The 19,934-nt window shown below is 38.1% G+C and overlaps 1 protein-coding gene across 7 annotated transcripts in view; it reads right to left on the bottom strand.

Moving 5' to 3' along the window:
* Positions 1-19,934, bottom strand: part of USP25 (ubiquitin specific peptidase 25) — a 146,829-nt gene that overhangs the window by 79,918 nt on the left and 46,977 nt on the right. For all 7 annotated transcript variants that reach the window (XM_073303641.1, XM_073303658.1, XM_073303650.1 and 4 more), the window contains exons 4-5: positions 16,814-16,937; positions 11,240-11,402 (exon numbers count right to left, since the gene is read on the bottom strand). In XM_073303641.1, coding sequence (XP_073159742.1) covers positions 11,240-11,402; positions 16,814-16,937 — 287 coding nt within the window. The remainder of the gene's footprint in view (positions 1-11,239; positions 11,403-16,813; positions 16,938-19,934) is intronic.

Below are 19,934 nucleotides of genomic sequence, written 5' to 3' on the forward strand. Positions count from 1 at the left end.
CTGAAATTAGTTAAAAGCTTCCCAGTTGGTCAGGTGGGTGCGGACATCAGGAGTTGTGGGAGGAAGCTGTGCTGTTGGAGAGGCTGAGTAGTACACCCCATATCAGGCACAAGGAAGGAGACCCTGAGGTAAGGGTGAAGTGGAGCCTGAGGAAGTGGGGGCTGCTGTGGGGAAGTAGCCCAGGGAATTGTATGTGTCCTGTTTCTAAAAGGTCAGCTACCATAGCTGATACTATCAGGGTCCCTGGGCTGGAGCCCAGAGTAGAGGTTGGGCAGGCCCGGGCTCCCGCCTTTGCCCACTCCCTGATTAATCACTGAGACTGGGAGACAACAGAAACTGTGCAAGGGAGAAGAGCTTCTCCTTACCTCCCTTCCTGGCTTATGATGAAAATGGCTCAGTACACTGTGACCCTTGTCTCTAGAGAGAGAAGGGTTACATAGAGGGTCAGTGAGCCTCTGAGGCTATTGAAATCTGCCAAGAAACGTGGAACGCACGGAGACAAGGACAGAGCTTTGTCACAGAACTCAGACTTGTTCTTCATATTCTTCAGGTACAAGAATAATACATGCATACAAATAAGGTGAACACACTCAGTAGATTATAAGAAACAGTTTGCATAAAGCATATTTCAGTTACATCATTCACTTTCATAAAGCATATGGAGTGCAACATCACAACAAATAGCAGCCACCACCAAGTTATTATTTAGCATTTATATGATTAGCTTAGGATATTATCTCATTAACAGAATAAATCCGTACACTTACAATTATGAATGTTTTAAAAACATATTCTAAGCTCTCAAATTTCTGCACTTCTCCTACCAAGTTAATATTTCTAAACTTGTACAAAAGAATCCACATACATTTCTTAATACTTCTCATGTTAGTGATTCTCAAGTGTACTTGAGGAGGAAGAATTCCTGAGGGCTTGAACTATGTCTTGGCAAGTAAGTGAAGGGAAAACTCATTTTACAACCACTTTGTTTTAATATGGATTCATTGGTAGTCTTTAGAGATCTAAACATGTATTCTATTTTGATATGGGATCCTTAAATAGCTTTCTGAATGTATTTTAAAGCTATAGTACATTATTAAAAATTACTTAATTTGATTTTATTTACAGAACTTTATTTAACTGAAGTTTGGTCTTTAAATAAAAATTGAGAAAACTCCACTTCCTTACTCACAGTTAAAAAATAAAAAAAAGACATGCTTCAACACAATACATAATAAATGCCATTTCTAGAAATGTTTGCTTCTTGTAAAAAGGTTTTTTGCTGCCACTCTATAAATGGCTGCTCTAAGTAACTTCACTCCTCAAATGAAACTGGAACTAGTCAATCATATGTTCAAATCAAAATTGGCTGAGAAATTGACAAGTAGAAGCCAAGCAATATTGCATAAGAGACTGTACATTGAAATGTTAAATGTATTTTTATAAGCTTCGCTATAGTGCGGAACAGAACAGAAAAATGCACCACTGGTTTTTGCATTTATTTTCAGTTTGTTTTGGACTATGTTGCATAGTATATTATTGTGACTCACGTAGGCAACACTAGATATTGCTGACCTCTAATCAAATGTATCAGGTTTCAAAATGATCCTAAAAAAAGGCCTGAAATATTTTTATAGTTGATGCAACCCAAGGAGTCTGTCTATCCTGTGGTTAAATAAATACCGAATTAGATAATGTCCAAAATTAACCTACACGTAGTATACTAGTATGGTTGTCTGAAACATAATTCTCTCTCTAGTTGACAGGCAAAACATAACCTACTTTTTCAAATCAGAAAGATTATGAAAACATACACGAGGAGAATAATTTTATTTTGATTACTTTTTTTAATTATGAACAGTAAATATACAATTTATCAAGGTGTAACATTGTAATTTTGAATGCTATAGAATTTCACACAATACAAGTAGTGACCATAAAAAACTGGCCAGTCCTTTTATAATCCCGCTTCAAGGTATAAAATAACACACTGAGTGAAGCTAACATGAGATCATAGATCTAGCATAAACTTCTAAACTCTCTAGTCACAGTTCAGTGTTTCCATTGGCTGATGGACCAAAACCTAAACTATACATAAAGGTTTCTTACAAATGTTTGACTTTTTGTATCAAATTAGAAAAAAACATTTAAAGAATGCTAAAGTCAATCTTCTTGAAAATCTGACAGGAATCTGTGAATGAGAGAATGGCAAAGCAACAAATTAAAGAACTACCAAGTCAAGTTTCTTTCACAATTTGAGTTTTGGGTTAAAACAACATTGTGTCAAGATAAATGTTTCCAAGAGTGGTGGGCTTTTTTTTTTTTTTAAACCTACAGTATTGCTGTGATGATTTGGGGATTTTTCTTGTACTATTTATGAATTCTGGGTGATATTATGAAGTTTTATAAAATTTTTGCTATGAAAATTGTGCTCGCTGAATGCCCCCATATAAAGGTGGATGCTGCTATTGCCAGACTGAAGACAATAGGGAGTATTTAACCTTAATGACTGTACTCTGACCACAATTAGTTCTGCTAAGGAGAGTGCTAACATGGAAAACGAGTTGGACCAAGCTGGTCTGCATGCGGCCTGGAGCAGTGGAAGCTTATCAAGCAAAACTAATAAACTGGTGACTAATCAGGAAGTTATAAAAGATCTTACAGGAAGTTTGGGCAAGAGAGGGGAAGGACTTTAACTGAGCAAGATAAGAAAAGCTGAGCTGAGGAAGAAAGAATATAAGAATGGCCATACTGGGTCAGACCAAAGGTATCATTTAGTCCAGTATCTTGTCTTCCGACAGTGGCTAATGCCAGATGCCACAGAGGGAATTAACAGACCAGGTAATCATCAAGTGATCCATCCCCCTGTTGTGCATTCCCAGCTTCTGGCAAACAGAGGCTAGGGACACCATTCCTGCCCATCCTGGCCAATAACCATTGATGGACCTATCCTCCCCCACCATGAATTTATCTAGTTCTTTTTCGTACCCTGTATAGTCTTGATGGTCACAGCCCCCCCCCCCAAGTAATACACTGCAACAGAAGGACACTGGACAGCCCCAGACAACCCTGACACCTGCCAAAAGAATGCCTTGGAGGGGTGAGGAAACTAAGGCAGGAACGTGTGTATGTTAATTTTTGTTAGGTCTGTGCATTTCTCATAGGATCAAGTAAAGAGCAATAACATTAAAATTCTGGGCAAAGTGTCTCTGTTATATGCTACCTCACCACGTGGACCCTTGAAGAAGGAAACCAGAAGGCTCATACTATCAGGAGTTCTGGGATGGACCAGAACTTAAGCAATACTGCTTAAGCAATACTGCTGGTCCCTCACACTCACCCTGATTCAAGGGGCAAGGTAATTTGATTGCAAAGACTGTAGGATAGGTTGCTAGACAGCAGGTCTGCATCCAAAGAATATGCTTAGGGACCCCAAGACTAGGGCAATGCCTGGACTCTGTTCAGAATCCAGAAGCTTTAAACCAGGGTGCATAAAAATCAATTAATAAATTTAAAATTGGATTTTTTGATAGTTTTTTTTCTTCCAAAAAGCATTTATCTAAAGATAGTTTTAATTAAGATACATTATAGCTCAAAGATATCTCATCATGGAATAGAGATTATAAATTATAATTCTATAGTATGAGACAATATATTCATGTAATGTTTAAGAAAAGTTTCGTAAATGAGTTCCAATAGTTCATGGATTAGGGACCCAATTTTATGGGATTCCAGGGGCTTCTGTATAGATTATTTAGGTTAATCTTTCTAGCTCCCAGTAGAACTCAGTACTCAGTCTAGAACAGGGATCTCAAACTTGAACCACCATGAGGGACACATCACTGACACCTTTCCATATAAAAAGGTACAAAAGGACCCTCTGCCCCCACCCGCACTCCACCCCTTCCATGAGGCCCTGACCATGCCTCTCCTCTTCCCATCCCTTCCCTGCCCCCATTCCAACCCCCTTCCCCAAAGCCCCCCCCAACTCCGCCCCCTCCCTGCCCCTATTCCAACCCCTTCCCCAAATCCCTGCCCCTGTCCCACCTCTTCCCCTGAGCTTGCAGCTCCTTGCTCCTCCCCCCCGGAAAGCAGCTGTTTGGCGATGGAAAGCGCATGGATATAGGCAGAGGAGCGGGGATGTGGCGCGCTGGGGGGAGGGAAGCGTGGGGAAGGCAACTTGGCAGCCCGCAGGAAATAACTCCGCGGAGAAGGGGGGGGACGTAGAAAGCTTGGCAGGCTGCAGGACATAACCCTGCGGGCTGCATATTTAAGACCCCTGGTCTGGAAGATACCATCAGAGATGCTAAATTTTGCAGTTCTCAAAGTGTGGATTTGTGTCTCCAGATATAATATGCTTGTTAACAGCAAAAATATTGTAAAGTAAATAAATAAGAGGTGAGAAATAACAGACCTCAACCCTATTGTCCCTCTGAAAATCTGTGTACACAGAGTCCGTCCCTTATCTCTCGCTAAAAGTGCAAAGTTTCAAAAAATTCAATGAATAGAAGATCGTTGGGGGTGGAATAGATCTGGACAAGGAGAATTCTGGAGATAAATCTGAGAAAGGAGGGACAGGCAGCAGAAACAAAAGTGAAACTGGTTGAGCAGCATATTTCTGAAATCTTGAGGTCTTTCTGAGTATAGCCTTCATCGATTTAAGATTTACTATACCATTTGCTCCCTAGAAGAAAAAAATCTACAATGGCAGCAGGCTGTAAAAGAGACCCAGTTCGGGAATATTTAAATGAAGAAGTTCCTCTACCTGTGGGTAAGACAGGCATACGTGCAAAGTGCAAACAGTGCAACAAAGAAATGCATGGCCTGGTTGCCCTAATGAAACATCATCATGAGAAGTGTTCCTTCTCAGAAGGAAGCTGCGTTGAAGATGATGAAAGGAATATGTCTGAACATGCAGGATCTTCAGGTTGGTAAACTATTTTTTATTTCATACTTCTTTAAGGACTGCCTGTCTTCCTTCTGGACTATTCTTGAATTCTCACGTTTGAGCAAAAAGTACAGTTGTTACTCTATGGTATTATCATTTTAGATGCAGTTATGATAAAAAATAAATAGTTGAAATAGGCAGATCATCTTTTTACAATTTCACCTTTAATGTAGTACTGAGTGTCAGTGAATGCAATGAGTAATACTAAATGAGCAGTATGGTAATAATAATTAAATAGCTGCATTGACTTATTTTGTTTAGGAGAATCCATCCTCAACCTACAAGATTCTGAAGACTATCCACCTTCAAGATCACCATAATTTTCTATAGTTTCAGAGCTATCTGCCTATGATAGTGTTTCAGTCACATCATATATGTCACAGTCACAGTATATCACCTGTAACAAAAGAAAAATCTTCATCATCCAGAAAGAACCATAGATAAGTTTGTGATAAGAATCAGCAGATTACAAAAAAAGACTTAACTGATGAAAAAAAATTGCCCCGTTTGTTTATGCAACAAATTCTCCTTTCCGTACGATTGAAAACCCACACTTCATTACCGTGGTTCAGTCATTAAGACCATGATACAGTCCACCCAACAGAGCAGATGTTGCAGGCAAATCACTGGATAAAGTGTATGAAAGAAATTGATCAGAAGGTCTACAGGGTGAAATTGTTAACCTGAGTCTTGATGGGTGGAGCAATGTCCACAATGACCCTGTTGTATATGCTTGTCTGACAACAGAAGAAGGGAAGGCCTTCCTTACAGAAACAACTGATACATCAGGAAATGCACACACAACAGAATACTTACAAGAAGTAGCAGTAAAAGCTATAACTAACTGTGAAAAAAAATTCAAATGTCTAGTACGCAGCTTGGTCACACACTATGCTGCAAATGTATCCAAGATGGGAAGAAATTACTTAGAAGGGAGTCCCAAGCTAATAACATATGGCTGCAGTGCTCATTTGATGCACCTCCTAGCCAAAGACTTTAGCCTTTATTTCTGGCACACTGATGTTGAAATTGAAACATACTTCTGTAACAACCACTTAGTAGCAGCTGTTCTGAAAAAAGCGGGAGGAACCAAGCTAACGCTCCCACAAGACCTGCGATGGAAGTCAGGAGTGGACTGTGTTGAGCACTATATCAAGAACTGACCTAATCTGATGACACTTTGTGAACAAAATGGTGAAAAAATAGATGGCACTGTCACAGCCAAAGTTCTTAACATTGGGTTTAAGAGAAATGTTGAACACATGCTGAGTACCCTGAAGCTTATTTCTGTAGCCTAGAACAGAATGCAGGGAAATAGACGTTTTATTGCTGATGCTGTTGAAATTTGGAAGGAACTAAGTGAGATCTTAAAAAGAGAAATGTGCAATGACAGTTAAATTACAAGCATTAAAAAAAAAGAATCGGAGAAGCACTATCTGCAGCTCATTTTCTTGCAAATATTCTCAATACTCAGTACCAGGGTCAAATCTTAACTGCTGAAGAAGAGGAGTTGGCTATGACATCCAGCAATCATCCCTCCATAATGCCAACTATAATAAACTTCAGAGCAAAGGGTTAACTGTTCAAGAAATATATGTTTGCTGATGTTTTAAAGAAAGTCACACCAGCGAACTGGTGGAAGCACTTAAGCACTTGGATTCAAAGACTGCTGAAGTGATAATCTCACTTTTAAATAGCAGTAGCTTCTTCTGCCGGTGTAAAAAGAATATTTTCTTCCTTTGGACTAATTCATTCCAAATTGAGAAATCGTTTGGGACCTGAAAAAGCAAGAAAGCTTGTTTTTCTTTTCCAGATTATGAACAGGAAAATGAAGGTAAGGATGACCGACTTCGCTGCAGAAGCTAATATTTTAAGTTTATCACGTTGACCTGGCTGACATAGTCTATTTAATTTGTTTTTTAAAAAAATATTTAATTTAACTATTTTAGTTAAAGAATTTTAACAAAAACAAACCTGATTTTAAAAAACTTGAATATTTAACTAAACTAAAAAATTCATATGCTTGTTTTGTTAAAATATATGTTTGCTGTTGAAGAAAAAAATCCAGAATATACAACGTTGTTTTTGTTAAATAAAACAATTTCAGTGTCTGTCTGGTGATATTCTTCTCCTAATACAGCATGGCAAGAAAATCCTCCAAATATTAATGATTAACCTGTTGAATTGGGGATAGTTCACATCCCAATGACTTTATAAATATCTGCTTCAATTACCCTTGGTCAATGAAATAACCAAACAATCACTCATTTTCTGACATAGCTGTAAAACTAATCTGAAAAGTTTTCAAAATAAATCACTTAAAAAATGTATAGTGTGTACCTTCTAAAAATGAAAGCTACATCTAGCTGAGAGTGGTGAATATGTATTAAGGTTATAACAACCAACAGGAATGCACTTTAAGTAGAAATCCATGATTAAATTGAGTTTTCCTGACTTTTGATTTGAATCAATTTGATTTAAATCAAATCTACCCTGCTTTAAATACTCAGGGATCAGCAGCAGGATTCCTCCAAAAACAATCTGGTGCATGACCAAGAGGGGCCACTGGACTGTATCTGTGAAAATTGGGTGTTAATAAAAATTTAGCTAGATACATAAAACTCAGGCCTTTCAACATTTTGCTATGGCATGAGACCCCTGGGAAGAACATGACTATAAACAAATTTGAAACTAACTGGTCCATTTTCACTATTAAAACTGAGAGAAGAACACACAAAGAACAAAACAGACAGACAATGAATAATAGAATAGTTTGGCAGAATCTTTTTTAATTTTTTTAGTTTTACAGACTGAGGTACTATCTGCAGCTCTGCTAATTTAAGTAATTTATTTAAAACACAATACTTTTTAGCCTGACGGCATCCGTATAATAGAAATTCATCAAAAACGGAGATAAATTGGTTAGTCTCTAAGGTGCCCCAAGTCCTCCTTCTCTTTCATTGAGCATAAGTTTCGTGAGCTACAGCTCACTTCATCGGATGTGTTCAGTGGAAAATACAGTGGGGAGATTTATATACACAGAGAACATGAAACAATGGGTGTTACCATACGCACTGTAATGAGAATGATCAGGTAAGGTGAGCTATTACCAGCAGGAGAACAGGGGGAAAAAACCTTTCGTAGTGATAATCAAGGTGGGCCATTTCCAGCAGTTGACAAGAACGTCTGAGGAACATGCAGAAATAGTTTTACTTTGTGTAATGACCCATCCACTCCCAGTCTTTATTCAAGCCTAAGTTAATTTGTGTAGGTAGGTAGGCAGGCACAGCGGTCACCACCCTATACTGGAAACCTACTGACCACTATGCCTACCTACATGCCTCCATGTAGCTTTCATCCAGAGCACACCACACGATCCATTATCTACAGCCAAGCTCTATGATACAACCGCATTTGCTCCAACCCCTCAGACAGAGACAAACACCTACAAGATCTCTATCAAGCATTCTTACAACTTCCTCACCCACCTGCTAAAGGGAAGAAACAGATTGACAGAGCCAGAAGAGTACCCAGAAGTCACCTGCTACAGGACAGGCCCAACAAAGAAAATAACCGAACACCACTAGCCATCACCTTCAGCCCCCAACTAAAATCTCTCCAACGCATCATTAAGGATCTATAACCTATCCTGAAGGACGACACATCACTCTCACAGATCTTGGGAGACAGGCCAGTCCTTGCTTACAGACAGTCCCCCAACCTGAAGCAAATACTCAGCAGCAATCACACACCACACAACAGAACCACTAACCCAGGAACCTAGCCTTGCAACAAAGCCCGTTGCCAACTGTGTCCACATATCTATTCAGGAGACACCATCATAGGGCCTAACCACAACAGCCACAATATCAGAGGCTCATTCACCTGCACATCTACCAATGTGATATATGCCATCATGTGCCAGCAATGCCCCTCTGCCATGTACATTGGTCAAACTGGACAGTCTCTACGTAAAAGAATAAATGGACACAAATCAGACGTCAAGAATTATAACATTCAAAAACCAGTCGGAGAACACTTCAATCTCTTTGGTCACTCCATCACAGACCTAAGAGTAGTAATTCTTCAACCAAAAAACTTCAAAAACAGACTCCAAGGAGAGACTGCTGAATTGGAATTAATTTGCAACTGGATACAATTAACTTAGGCTTGAATAAAGACTGGGAGTGGATGAGTCATTACACAAAGTAAAACTATTTCCCCATGTTTATTCCCCCCACCCCTACTGTTCCTCAGACATTCTTGTCAACTGCTGGAAATGGCCCACCTTGGTTATCACTACGAAAGGTTTTTTCCCCCTGTTCTCCTGCTGGTAATAGCTCACCTTACCTGATCACTTTCGTTACAGTGTGTATGGTAACACCAATTCTTTCATGTTCTCTGTGTATACAAATCTCCCCACTATATTTTCCACTGAATGCATCCGATGAAGTGAGCTGTAGCTTACGAAAGCTTATGCTCAAATTAATTGGTTAGTCTCTAAGGTGCCACAAGTCCTGCTTTTCTTTTTGCGGATACAGACCAACACGGCTGCTACTCTGAAACCTGAGATAAAGAGGAATATCCAAGTTGCAGTGGGAGAGGTCTAAGTTGGATATTCGGAAAAACTATTTCATTAGGAGTGTGGTGAAGCATTGGAATGGGTTACCTAGTGAGGTGGTGGAATCTCCATCCTTATAGGTTTTTAAGGCCCGCTTGACAAAGCCCTCGCTGGGATGATTTAGTTGAGGTTGGTCCTGATTTGAGTAGGGGGTTGGACTAGACCTCCTGAGGTCTCTTCCAACCCTAATCTTCTATGATTCTATGATCTAGTTTAATGTCTTAAGATGCAGGAGTGGTCTTACAACTTAAACATACAGTATGCAAAGTATAATTAAGAAACTTCTCTCTCCCAATTAGATCTCAGTTATTTTCACAATATTCAACAGCTAATAGATACATATTTTCAAGATATCCACAATCGTTTAAAGATGGACTGATTTTCCCTTTAGCCATTTAGTTAAAAAATTTCGAAGTCTTCATAAGCATTATGCATAAAGAATATCTGATATGAGTCTAACAACATTTCATTAGTTCAGAGACATGCTGCGGTATACTTATTCACTTTGAGTAGTACTTTACTTCTCAAATAGTTCTGAACTGAGCAGGACTGCTCGAGGAGTAAGGTATTACAGTGAGTATGGATGGCAAAATTTGGCCCTTCCTGTATAGATTCAAGATTATTTAGACTAGCAAAAGGTCTTTTAGGTCATGTAGTCCATCCTCTTGAATCACCACAGGATAGAACTGACAGATTTCTACAGAAATACAATTCACTCCTATTCTAATCTTGCCTTGATCATTTTCAGTGATGAGATTTTACTTCCCTTGAGAAATTATCTACAGTCTAATTTACTTCATATATTTAACCGATTTCTTAATAGCTTATTCTAAATGATTCCACTCAAAATTTAAACCTCGTATACCAATTCTGGCTACTGCAAACTGCTTTTACTGCTTTTTGGAGATAAAACCAAATGAGCAAAAATCTCAATTCCTGATCAAGGCACTTGAATTCTTTTCACCTTGTTGCAAAGTGAAAAACATTTTATATACATAATTATGCCAAACGAATAATTAAGTCTTCATACCAGCTGTACAAACAAACAGTTTACCCAGTACCACAGTATATGTATATTAGCTGGGCTAGCCAGACTAATTTAAGACAGAATGACTATGGCTACACTGGCCTTTTTTCCTCTCTTCCAAAGATCTTATCTCTGCCTCTTACCCCAACTTTGTGGCTACCCTACAAACAGTCCATTGTTGGGTGGTGGGATTGCAACATCCTAAATCAGTAGAACTACAACAAAGGATAGTCAGCCACTCTCCTCCTCCCACCTCTAAGTCATTTGCACATAAAATTTTATTTAAAATATTTATTCCTTGATTTTCAAATACTTTGAGCACCAGAAGCTGCCAAAATAGTAAGTGTGAGCTACAGGCCCTCATTACCTTTGAAAAAAATCACGCCCTTCATCATTAACAAGTTTTGTGACTTACTTTGACACCTCACGTATCCAAATCAGATCAGTAATTCACTATACATACCGCACTAAAGCCAGTATGAACATTTATAGGCTTATGGTAAACAGAGAATGCTTAACTATATCTCATTCCTTACCTTTAAGAATAGAGAGGGAAAGTAAGTTTAGATACTGTCCATCATCGCCAGTTAGTTTTATACAAATTATATTACAACAGAAAGTACAGCTAATCAGCAAACGCACTTACCTGAATAACAGCACTAAACCAGCATGTGTTGCCAACATTCTTTAATCCAACTGGACAACTGTCTTGCCTTTTTCGATCATAGGGGTTTGGAGAATCACTCCATACTTCTGGATGTGTCCTTTTCAAACTTGCTTTATTTTCTGCTATACTGGCTTCTAGAACTCTTAGAAAGCAGAAAGAGAAATGAAAAAATTAAAAGTAAAACAACAACAGTAAGATAACGGTATAATATGTAGTCACACCTTCAAATATCCATACAGAAATAATAACTAACCATTTGGTAACTTGTCAGATTTATTCTTGACTCAAACACTTTTTTTAAATGTGCCACAATGCACCTTGGAAAATAAGATGGTATTTTATTTGCAGATGCAGTATTGTAGCTGATTTTCCACTATAAATGGCATTACATAGTTATGCTTATGAATGGAGTAAGCTTTCATGACTTAATTCCACTAAATAAAGGACATTAATTTTAAAAAGTCAAAGACCAATCTTAAAACTGGGTCCTAATTGTTTAGGTGGACAACAACAAAGTGGGAAACAGAAGTAGTTTGAGAATCTGCCAGTAGTCATTTTTCATCCATACTTATCACTGTGCTTTATAAAGAATATCACCACCATTTTACTGATGAGAAACTGTAATGAAGGAAATTTACCTAGCTCACTCAAGATCATGCAGCATACCAATGACAAGCAGATAATGGAATCCATGTTTCTGGATCCTCATTTCCGCATCCTGTCAGTGGATTCATTGCCTTATGTAGCTCAAGTGTACCTTGTAGATTAGGAAAAACCCACTCCTCTACCCAGAAAATCTTAAACTGCTCCCATACAGAGTAGTTGGCAGATTCAAGACTTTACTACATTCCTTGTAAGAAACGTATTGTTCAGATGCAAGGAATTCATCACATATACAGAAGCACAACAAAAGCTAGAGCAAAAGCTCATGAACCCCACTGAGTTCAAATCACTGAGATCTTACTATATAGGGCACCGTAGGGCAGGCATTTTACCTTTTAATTTGGCTATTAACTAAAACAAATTACTTCCCATATTAGCAAAAAATCAGTATTGCCTCTTGAGAAAACCTGAAAGATAAAGGAACAATTTTTTTTTTAAATTTGCTTCCCCCATCACTGGCATTTCTTTGATAGAGTTAGGAGACAGCTACACTTTGGGAGAAGATCAGCTATTTGATGGTGGCATTAAAGAGGACTTCAAAGCAACTATCACATCAGTTTAAAACAATTTATTGAACAGCAAGTACAACCTAAACTCTGGTTTACAACTGATTTTGGTCAACAATTGTCAGAATGTGTAATACAGTTTGAGAGAGATCTGCTCAGCCCAACCAAGAAAAGGGCAGAGTACCCTACTGTGAATTTCCTAAGCAGCCTTTGCACACAGGGTTCATATAGAGCTCCAGCTGGACTGTAAGACTGGTCTGCCCAGGCAGAAAAGTGGAATTCTGACACCTGCCCAACTACAGGGATCCATTCCCTGGCACAGGTGAGTGAAACTGGCATCCCCTGATCTTTTAACCTACTTACAATAGTTCTGATACCATAGATTTAGCCAAAGACCAGTACCATTTATGTATTCAGTTCATTTTTAATGATTTTTCTTTTTAGAATTTTCTCTTCCTTTAATAGTAGAGGGTTCATCAATCTGATCACGTATAGGTCTTTCTTAGCTCAGTTTAGATAAAGCTTTATTACTAAAGCTGACTTTCACCAGCCTTGTGGCAATTTTTCCTAGTTAGAAATGAATCATCTGCTGGGAGAGGATTAGGCCTAACACTATCTGCCCTCAGATTACAGTGCTTTTATAGTCAATAACCCGAGACTCAAACATCAGCCTCAACAAATTCATGTCACAGTATGAAAGTTAGCTTTCTAATTCCTTAATCGGTTTTTGACAAGAAAATAGTTCTCAACAACCTTAATCAGAGTGTGCAAGAACCAGTTATGGCTCAGTAAAACAGCTATTCAACATAAATTACTTGATGGGATATACTGGACCCTCTCAGCCTCCCAACTGTCATCTTGAAATTGCTGCCAAAGGTTAAGCAAAGGAAGCTTGATACGAGGCCATTCTCATATACGTAATATGCTGTGGGACTTACGAGAAAGAATCTCTCTCTCACATTGTCTTTGACATGTGGAAGTGATCTGTCAAGATAATTGGGAGGAGGATGTCTTACTTTTGGCTCTGGGTATCATCAACCCTCTTCAAAAACACAGCATATGGAACTGAAAAGGGCTCCCAAGAATGGTGCCAACAACCAAAAAAGTTATTATTTAACTGGAAGAGCAAGACCAAGACATGCATCAATCTCTTGATGCATTTTTAGACATGACTCACCGTGTAGGAAAAAGGACCTTCTTAGTTTTAACAAGTAAATTTGGGTATAATCTTGCACTCTTTAGCCAACCAGAAGTCCCACTATCGTCAGTGGACATTCTGTCTGGGAAAGGGCCAAAATATTGGACCCTATTTGGAAATACTTTCTAGAGTTAAAGAGCTTGATATCTAGAATGACCCTATCCCTTTCTACCATTGCCATTAAATATGGCAGTTATTTACTTGCTCATATTATTACAATCCTAATTATTTTACTCATATTTACACTTTGTTTGAAACCATCAAGTTTTAAACGATATAGCAGATGAGGAAGTAAGTTATAGAAATTCTAGTAAGAACAGCTGCCTGTTTGATAACAGAACACATTAGTGGGCTGAGAAATCTTAAGGTCATTAATATTCAAAGAGCAGTATATTTGGATCATTTTAGTATCAGGACAGGTGACTATGAGTTCTGGATACTCTAGGCTTGCTTCTTCCTTAGAGGCAGCTATGGCCAAACAATTTGTGGACCACAATGGAGTTGCTATCATATGTCCTATAAAATCAAAACCTATATTGCAGGAATGTTTGAGAGAAAACAACTGGGTGAGCTTTGTCATGTTAATGCACTGGACTTAAATGCTTTATGGAGAGATTCAGCCAGGAAGAAAAAGACATTTCTACTTTAAAATAACAGAATCAATATTCTTCAATGGTAACAGTTTGTGTGCACGCATGGCCATCTGGGTTGCACATCTCTCAATAACCTCGAACTGACCAGTCCTAAAAAATATCAATTTAATGCCAAAAAAAAAAAAACCCAAACAAAACTACTGTAATGTTTCATGAATATAGTGATCACAGAAATCAATAAATCCATACTGTTCCCATAGAAACCTTAACTCCACCCCTAGCAAACTCATTTGACATCTGTCATTTGTGCCTTTGAAAATCTTCCCCATAGTGAGGATACCAAATTAAAAGATACATACATATATCCTTCAATTATTAAAACTGATTTTTTTCCAGTTTTCTTTCTTGCCACTCCAGTTTTTATTTGACTTTTGTCTTTCCCTTAGCCTAATAAACAAAGGCAGACTACTGCTTTTGACCTTGTTTCCATTTTTTTTTTTTTAATCAGTTTCACTTTCTGGTTTTCAGAACAGAGCAAAGCTGCCAACAAACAGCAAAGGAATGAATGCTAGTATCCAAGGAGAAAATAAACCTATTTGTGTTAGGCTTTCTATACATACAAAAAACAAAACCTAAAATCCTGTCATAAATTGACCATACTATTTCTGAAAAACCTTAAGTGTCAAAATTTCTGTATTTGACTTGTGATTCAAATGTAATGTTACATGAATACACACATCTATAATTAAAAGATAAGCATGTTGATAGTATAAACAAACACTATTTATTTTATTTTGGTAAGGCTGTATATGATTGACCAGAGAGATCCTATATGCTTCTTGTATGTGTGATACAAATAAAATGGCATATTGGTTTGTTAGTTTCTGCCACCAGAGAAAAATACTAAAACATTTGCAGTATTTACTTATAGATCAGAAGATTAAAAAGGCCACTTTTGGCAATCTTTGTAGTGTGGAAAAGGGACTATGGGTAAAAAGAAAAAGGTCTAAATCTAGAAGACCCTTCAAAAGCAAAAGAAAAGGTCCTGAATAGAGGCCAAAGCAAAGAACAAAAAAAGGAAGTCGTCCTGCAAGATGCACCTAACCTTCAGACACAATTATGAAAACAGTCTAACTAAAAGTTCACAAGAGTGAACTTCTCATATGAAATTAGAGAAAAACAGCTTTAGCGGTCTTCTCATAAATTACTATTTTAGTACAAATTATGACAGAATATACATAAACTGAAACCTGAAGAACAATATCACCAGCCACATTAAGTAACTACCAGGTGCAAATCTCGCTCTTGTCTCAGCCCCTCCTGTCTTCCTAAGGAATGTAAGACATTTTATACTAGTCTAATAATGAGAGGACTAGTCACTAAATAGTTCTTCCCACACAGCTGGAAGGCTCTCTTTAATGGGCATGTTTACTTTTGCAATTAACACAGCTTCTATTTTTCAAAGAAAAATATTGTAGGGAAAGGTGGGAAATTACACTTCAGAGAGGAAGCCTTTTCATTATATCCCTGACTTTGCTAAACACAATGTGCTAAGCAGAACAGTTGTTGTGGTGGATCTCCAAGCTCCAACTCATCTCAGACTTAGGGTAAACGGCCATTTTGAAGAATAAAGCAACAGCTAGAGCAGCTTAACTTTCTGTGGGAACCACAGGAATGCACAGCACACCCCCAAGTTGGGTGCACACTTAACAAGATTACCAAATAACTATTGCAAGTGGGCAGTATCTCACTTTCAAACACTCATAACTTGGGTCAAATCAAAGCTACTTTCCTCCAAAGAAAAGCCATGCACAGCTTTCAGTGAGAACTATATCCACAGCTAATTGCAACTTTCAAGACTCCGTCATTTCAGCTCTACTGCTGTTCACAAAAGAGGTCACAATTTATGTTCCCATTTAAAAAAATTTTGCTAAAAAGTTAAACCAAAAAAACCACACCACCAAACCTTCTCCCACCCTTCCACCTTTGGCAAAACCAGGTCTAGAAAATTTCAGTCCAAAACGTGAATGTTTTTCAAAATTCTGACCCTCTAAAACAGAAACAAGTCTTGTAACAAAAAACATGTTGCCACCTGTAATGTGGTAGCTCTTGTTTCTGCTAAAATTTAAGAACACTAACAAAATTATGCTTTTCTGTCACAGAAGTGAGAAAGTGTTATTGTAATAATGAACATTGCAAGCATACGAAGTAGTGCTTAGCTTCTTAACCATATTTTGCTTTTCAACTCTTTCCCAAATACACCATAGAAATGTCTTTCAGTTTTAGGTTTGATTTGAGAAAAAATTGATCAAAGGTCTCTCCTTCCAAACTGGTCCTAGGTATTTAAGCAAATGTGCAGCCATGAAATATACTATTAATTTCTACCCTAAAAATAGAGGGCTGGTTTTTCAACAGAAAGCGTACAGTGCAGTAAACCAACACTCCTGAAGCCAGACGTATCAGCAGTACAACAGATGAAAATTAACAAGTTCTTCTTTATTAGATAGAAGGGGGAAGAAAAAAAAAATCAACACAGGCCAATCTCTGATTATTTTAAAATTTTATTTCTGCTTTATGTAAGTTGTTTGTTTACCTGCTAATGGCTTGCTCCTCATCTGTTATTCCAGTCTCCCTGAATGCCCTGTTTGATTCCTCCAAACTCAAGGCAATTGCCCTCTGAAGATCATCTTTATCATCTCCAGTGAGATCAATCACATCTGAAAAGCAAAACTATCTTTCTCAAAATTAAAAGTGAAACAGAATGAAAAATAAATCTTACTGTAGAGGACATAAAACCAGTGTGGACTGCTAAACCACGTTCAAATTCCTCCTCAAAATTCACTTCTTTTGGCTTGCTTTCCACCACTACTCTTAACGTCTTCACTACCTACTCCCTCTCCTACTTGATCATTAAAAGAAGGAAGAAAAAGAAAAACACAACACTTGCTCCTTTGTAACTAATGCTCTACAAAGAGCATTTTTCCTTTTTCCAAAGTCTTCCTGTTTCCCAAGTGGTCTCCATCAAATTACCCATCAATGTAGGACTGGTTCTGCAAACCTATAGCTTCCTGCAAAGTCCCTTCTCTACTACTGCTTTTAAGGTCAGTGTTGTAACTGTCTTTATCAAGGCCAAGATACTGCTTTTTCCAAATTACATTTGATGAAAATAGATTTTCCTTAAAGGCTATCTTCAAAGAGAACAGTCACTACTATCGCATATGGAGCAATGTGTGCTGAATGTCCCCAAAACACAGACAAAAGCCCAGTCCTGCAAATGCTTGTGTGTATATTGTACACACACACACACAATTAGATTAGTGATGTAGGTAAGGTAATTACATACATAGGCATTTGCAGGATTAAGACCTAAGCGAGGAGTCAGCACATTATTAGGCTAAATCTTCCCTTCCCTCCCTTTTTCCTCCCATTCTCCCTCTCACACATTTTTAGTTTGAAACTAAACATGTTGAATTTCCTTCAGTCTGATTAGTAGAAGCATCCACCACAACATTCAATTTCCAAAAACAAAGAAAAACGATCAGATATTGAAATACAAAATAAGAGTCCCCACTTTGGCAATCCATCCAGCCTCTTTTCTTTTACCAAATGAATAAAAATGTTAGGGGCCTATTTCTTACTTTCCCTACAACCGCAGACCCCACCAAAAAAAAAAAAAAAAAAAAGTTATCGGCTGCCAGCAAACATAACTTATGTAAGCTTCCCAACCTACTGTATGTAGCAGTGGAAACTCCTCTTTACTCAGAAGAGAAAGTATATTCTCTGTAGCGGCCCCCCACTGCTCAATTATGCATTCTAGTCAAGCAGAGAAACTCTTCCCAGAGCAGTCAGGCTAATGGGAATGACGGCCAGCTGTGCAAGACTGCTAGAAGGACAGAGGACTGAAGGTATCAGACTTTCCATGGCTGAAAATCCCACTCTGCAAGGCCGCGGGAGGGGGGGCACAGGAAAGAAGGAAGGAACGCATTATATTGTACAAAGATGACCCTTATATGTGTACCTCTGTGATGTCAAACCCAGAGTCATTACAGTGCCATTTTCACTTTCTTTCCTGTTCTTAAGGGCCAGAGCAAAGTCAAACAAAGCAGCTATGCCAGGGGTTACTCCAGCCTAAAAGCAATGTTAAAAGCAGATGGGAGGTGGGTGACAGAATGGAGAGCTACAAACTTGGGAGTTTTAGAGGAAAGGAGGTGAGGCAATTTGTTTACATGTCCCCTTTCACTGCCTAGCCTTCGTAACTCATTCCCAAGAGCTTCTCTTTTTAGCCTTCCCCTGTTAGATTGGCCTGCGGTGGAGTCAGTAGCCATTATTTTCCCAGTCTTATATAGCTGTGGATACTTTCTGTTGAATCAAAATAATACACTGAGTGTGTGATGTTACAATCATTTCCATAGCTACACACCAATACCAAATAGAAGTGGCAGCTAAGGAAGGATTGTTGATATCAAAACGACAGTTCTTTTCTCATATCTTCAGAAATTAGACAGAGCACTGGCCCTTCTCCCACTGCATTCCTCCTCACCAGCTTCCACCAAGGTCTGTGTTATTTGGTTGAAATTCAGTTTAATTTAGATATTGAGCCCTTAGGGTCAGCAACCACGTCTTCTTACCTGTAAAGCAATATACTTAACTATAGCACTCTAGTAATAAACAAGAGCAAGAACAACAGCAAAGTAACTCATTTTACTTTAAGTATCTTTGTGATGCTTGGAAACGGTTCCTGAATTGATTTTTTTTTTTTTTTAAGAACATTTAGAGTCTCAGGATTGTAAATCTCACTTTAGAGGGGGCTAAATACGTTATGAAATGATACACTCAGCTGATAAGGAAGCAACACTTGACGTATTATGGATTTTAGTATTCTGTACATGCCAATTCAGACAAAAAACCTGGCAATTTACAAATATGGTACCACACCTGCAAACTGAGAGACTTGGCCATTCAGAGCTGGAGTAGGAACATTTCACTGATTGTAGATAAAAAAAAATACATTAATAAAAATTCCAAAGAAGAGGCCAGCAGTGAAGCAGTTGGGAGTGTTATCCAATGGGCAGCATATTGATTTAGAGCTCTGATTCACTTGTTATTCAAAAAAATTAAAAAAGTAACAATTTCAGTTTCTATCATCGCCAAAACCATTTAATGAAGTTACAGGTCTACAATTTATAAGTATCTGTCGTTCTGCATTTCCCACCCATTTGCTGGTAGTCACTTAGCAACCCTGCAATCTCACTGGAAGTTTCCTATATTTCCAGTTGCAGAGTGCTGGTATTGATCACAACTAATAAAGGATGGTGAAAGGTTAGTTTGGGGTATATTGGAGGAAAGCAGGTTCGAATAAATGGGCATCCCCATTAATTAGGTGAATGTAGGATTATGTTAGTCACTTCTTCGGAGAGGTGGAGGCTTCTGCAGCCATTCGTTTTTCATTGGGGTTGATAAGAAAATCTTTGAGTTATCTGCATCTTATACAAAAATTGAAAGAGTCAATATTTAAAGTGAAAAATATAAACTTGGAAATCTCATTTTCTTTGCGCACACACAAACAGCATCTAAGACAAAACACACAGTAGTTTTATCAGTGCAAACTACCCGCCATCGAGTCCAGACATAAGTTCCCATTGCTAAAAAAAGCAAAGGCTGCCAAAATATTTCAAGGTCAAAGTCAATTGACACTTTGCCAGAATTGTATTTTT

The sequence above is a fragment of the Lepidochelys kempii genome, chromosome 1 (genome assembly GCF_965140265.1).
Source record: "Lepidochelys kempii isolate rLepKem1 chromosome 1, rLepKem1.hap2, whole genome shotgun sequence".
Lineage (NCBI taxonomy): Eukaryota > Metazoa > Chordata > Testudines > Cheloniidae > Lepidochelys > Lepidochelys kempii.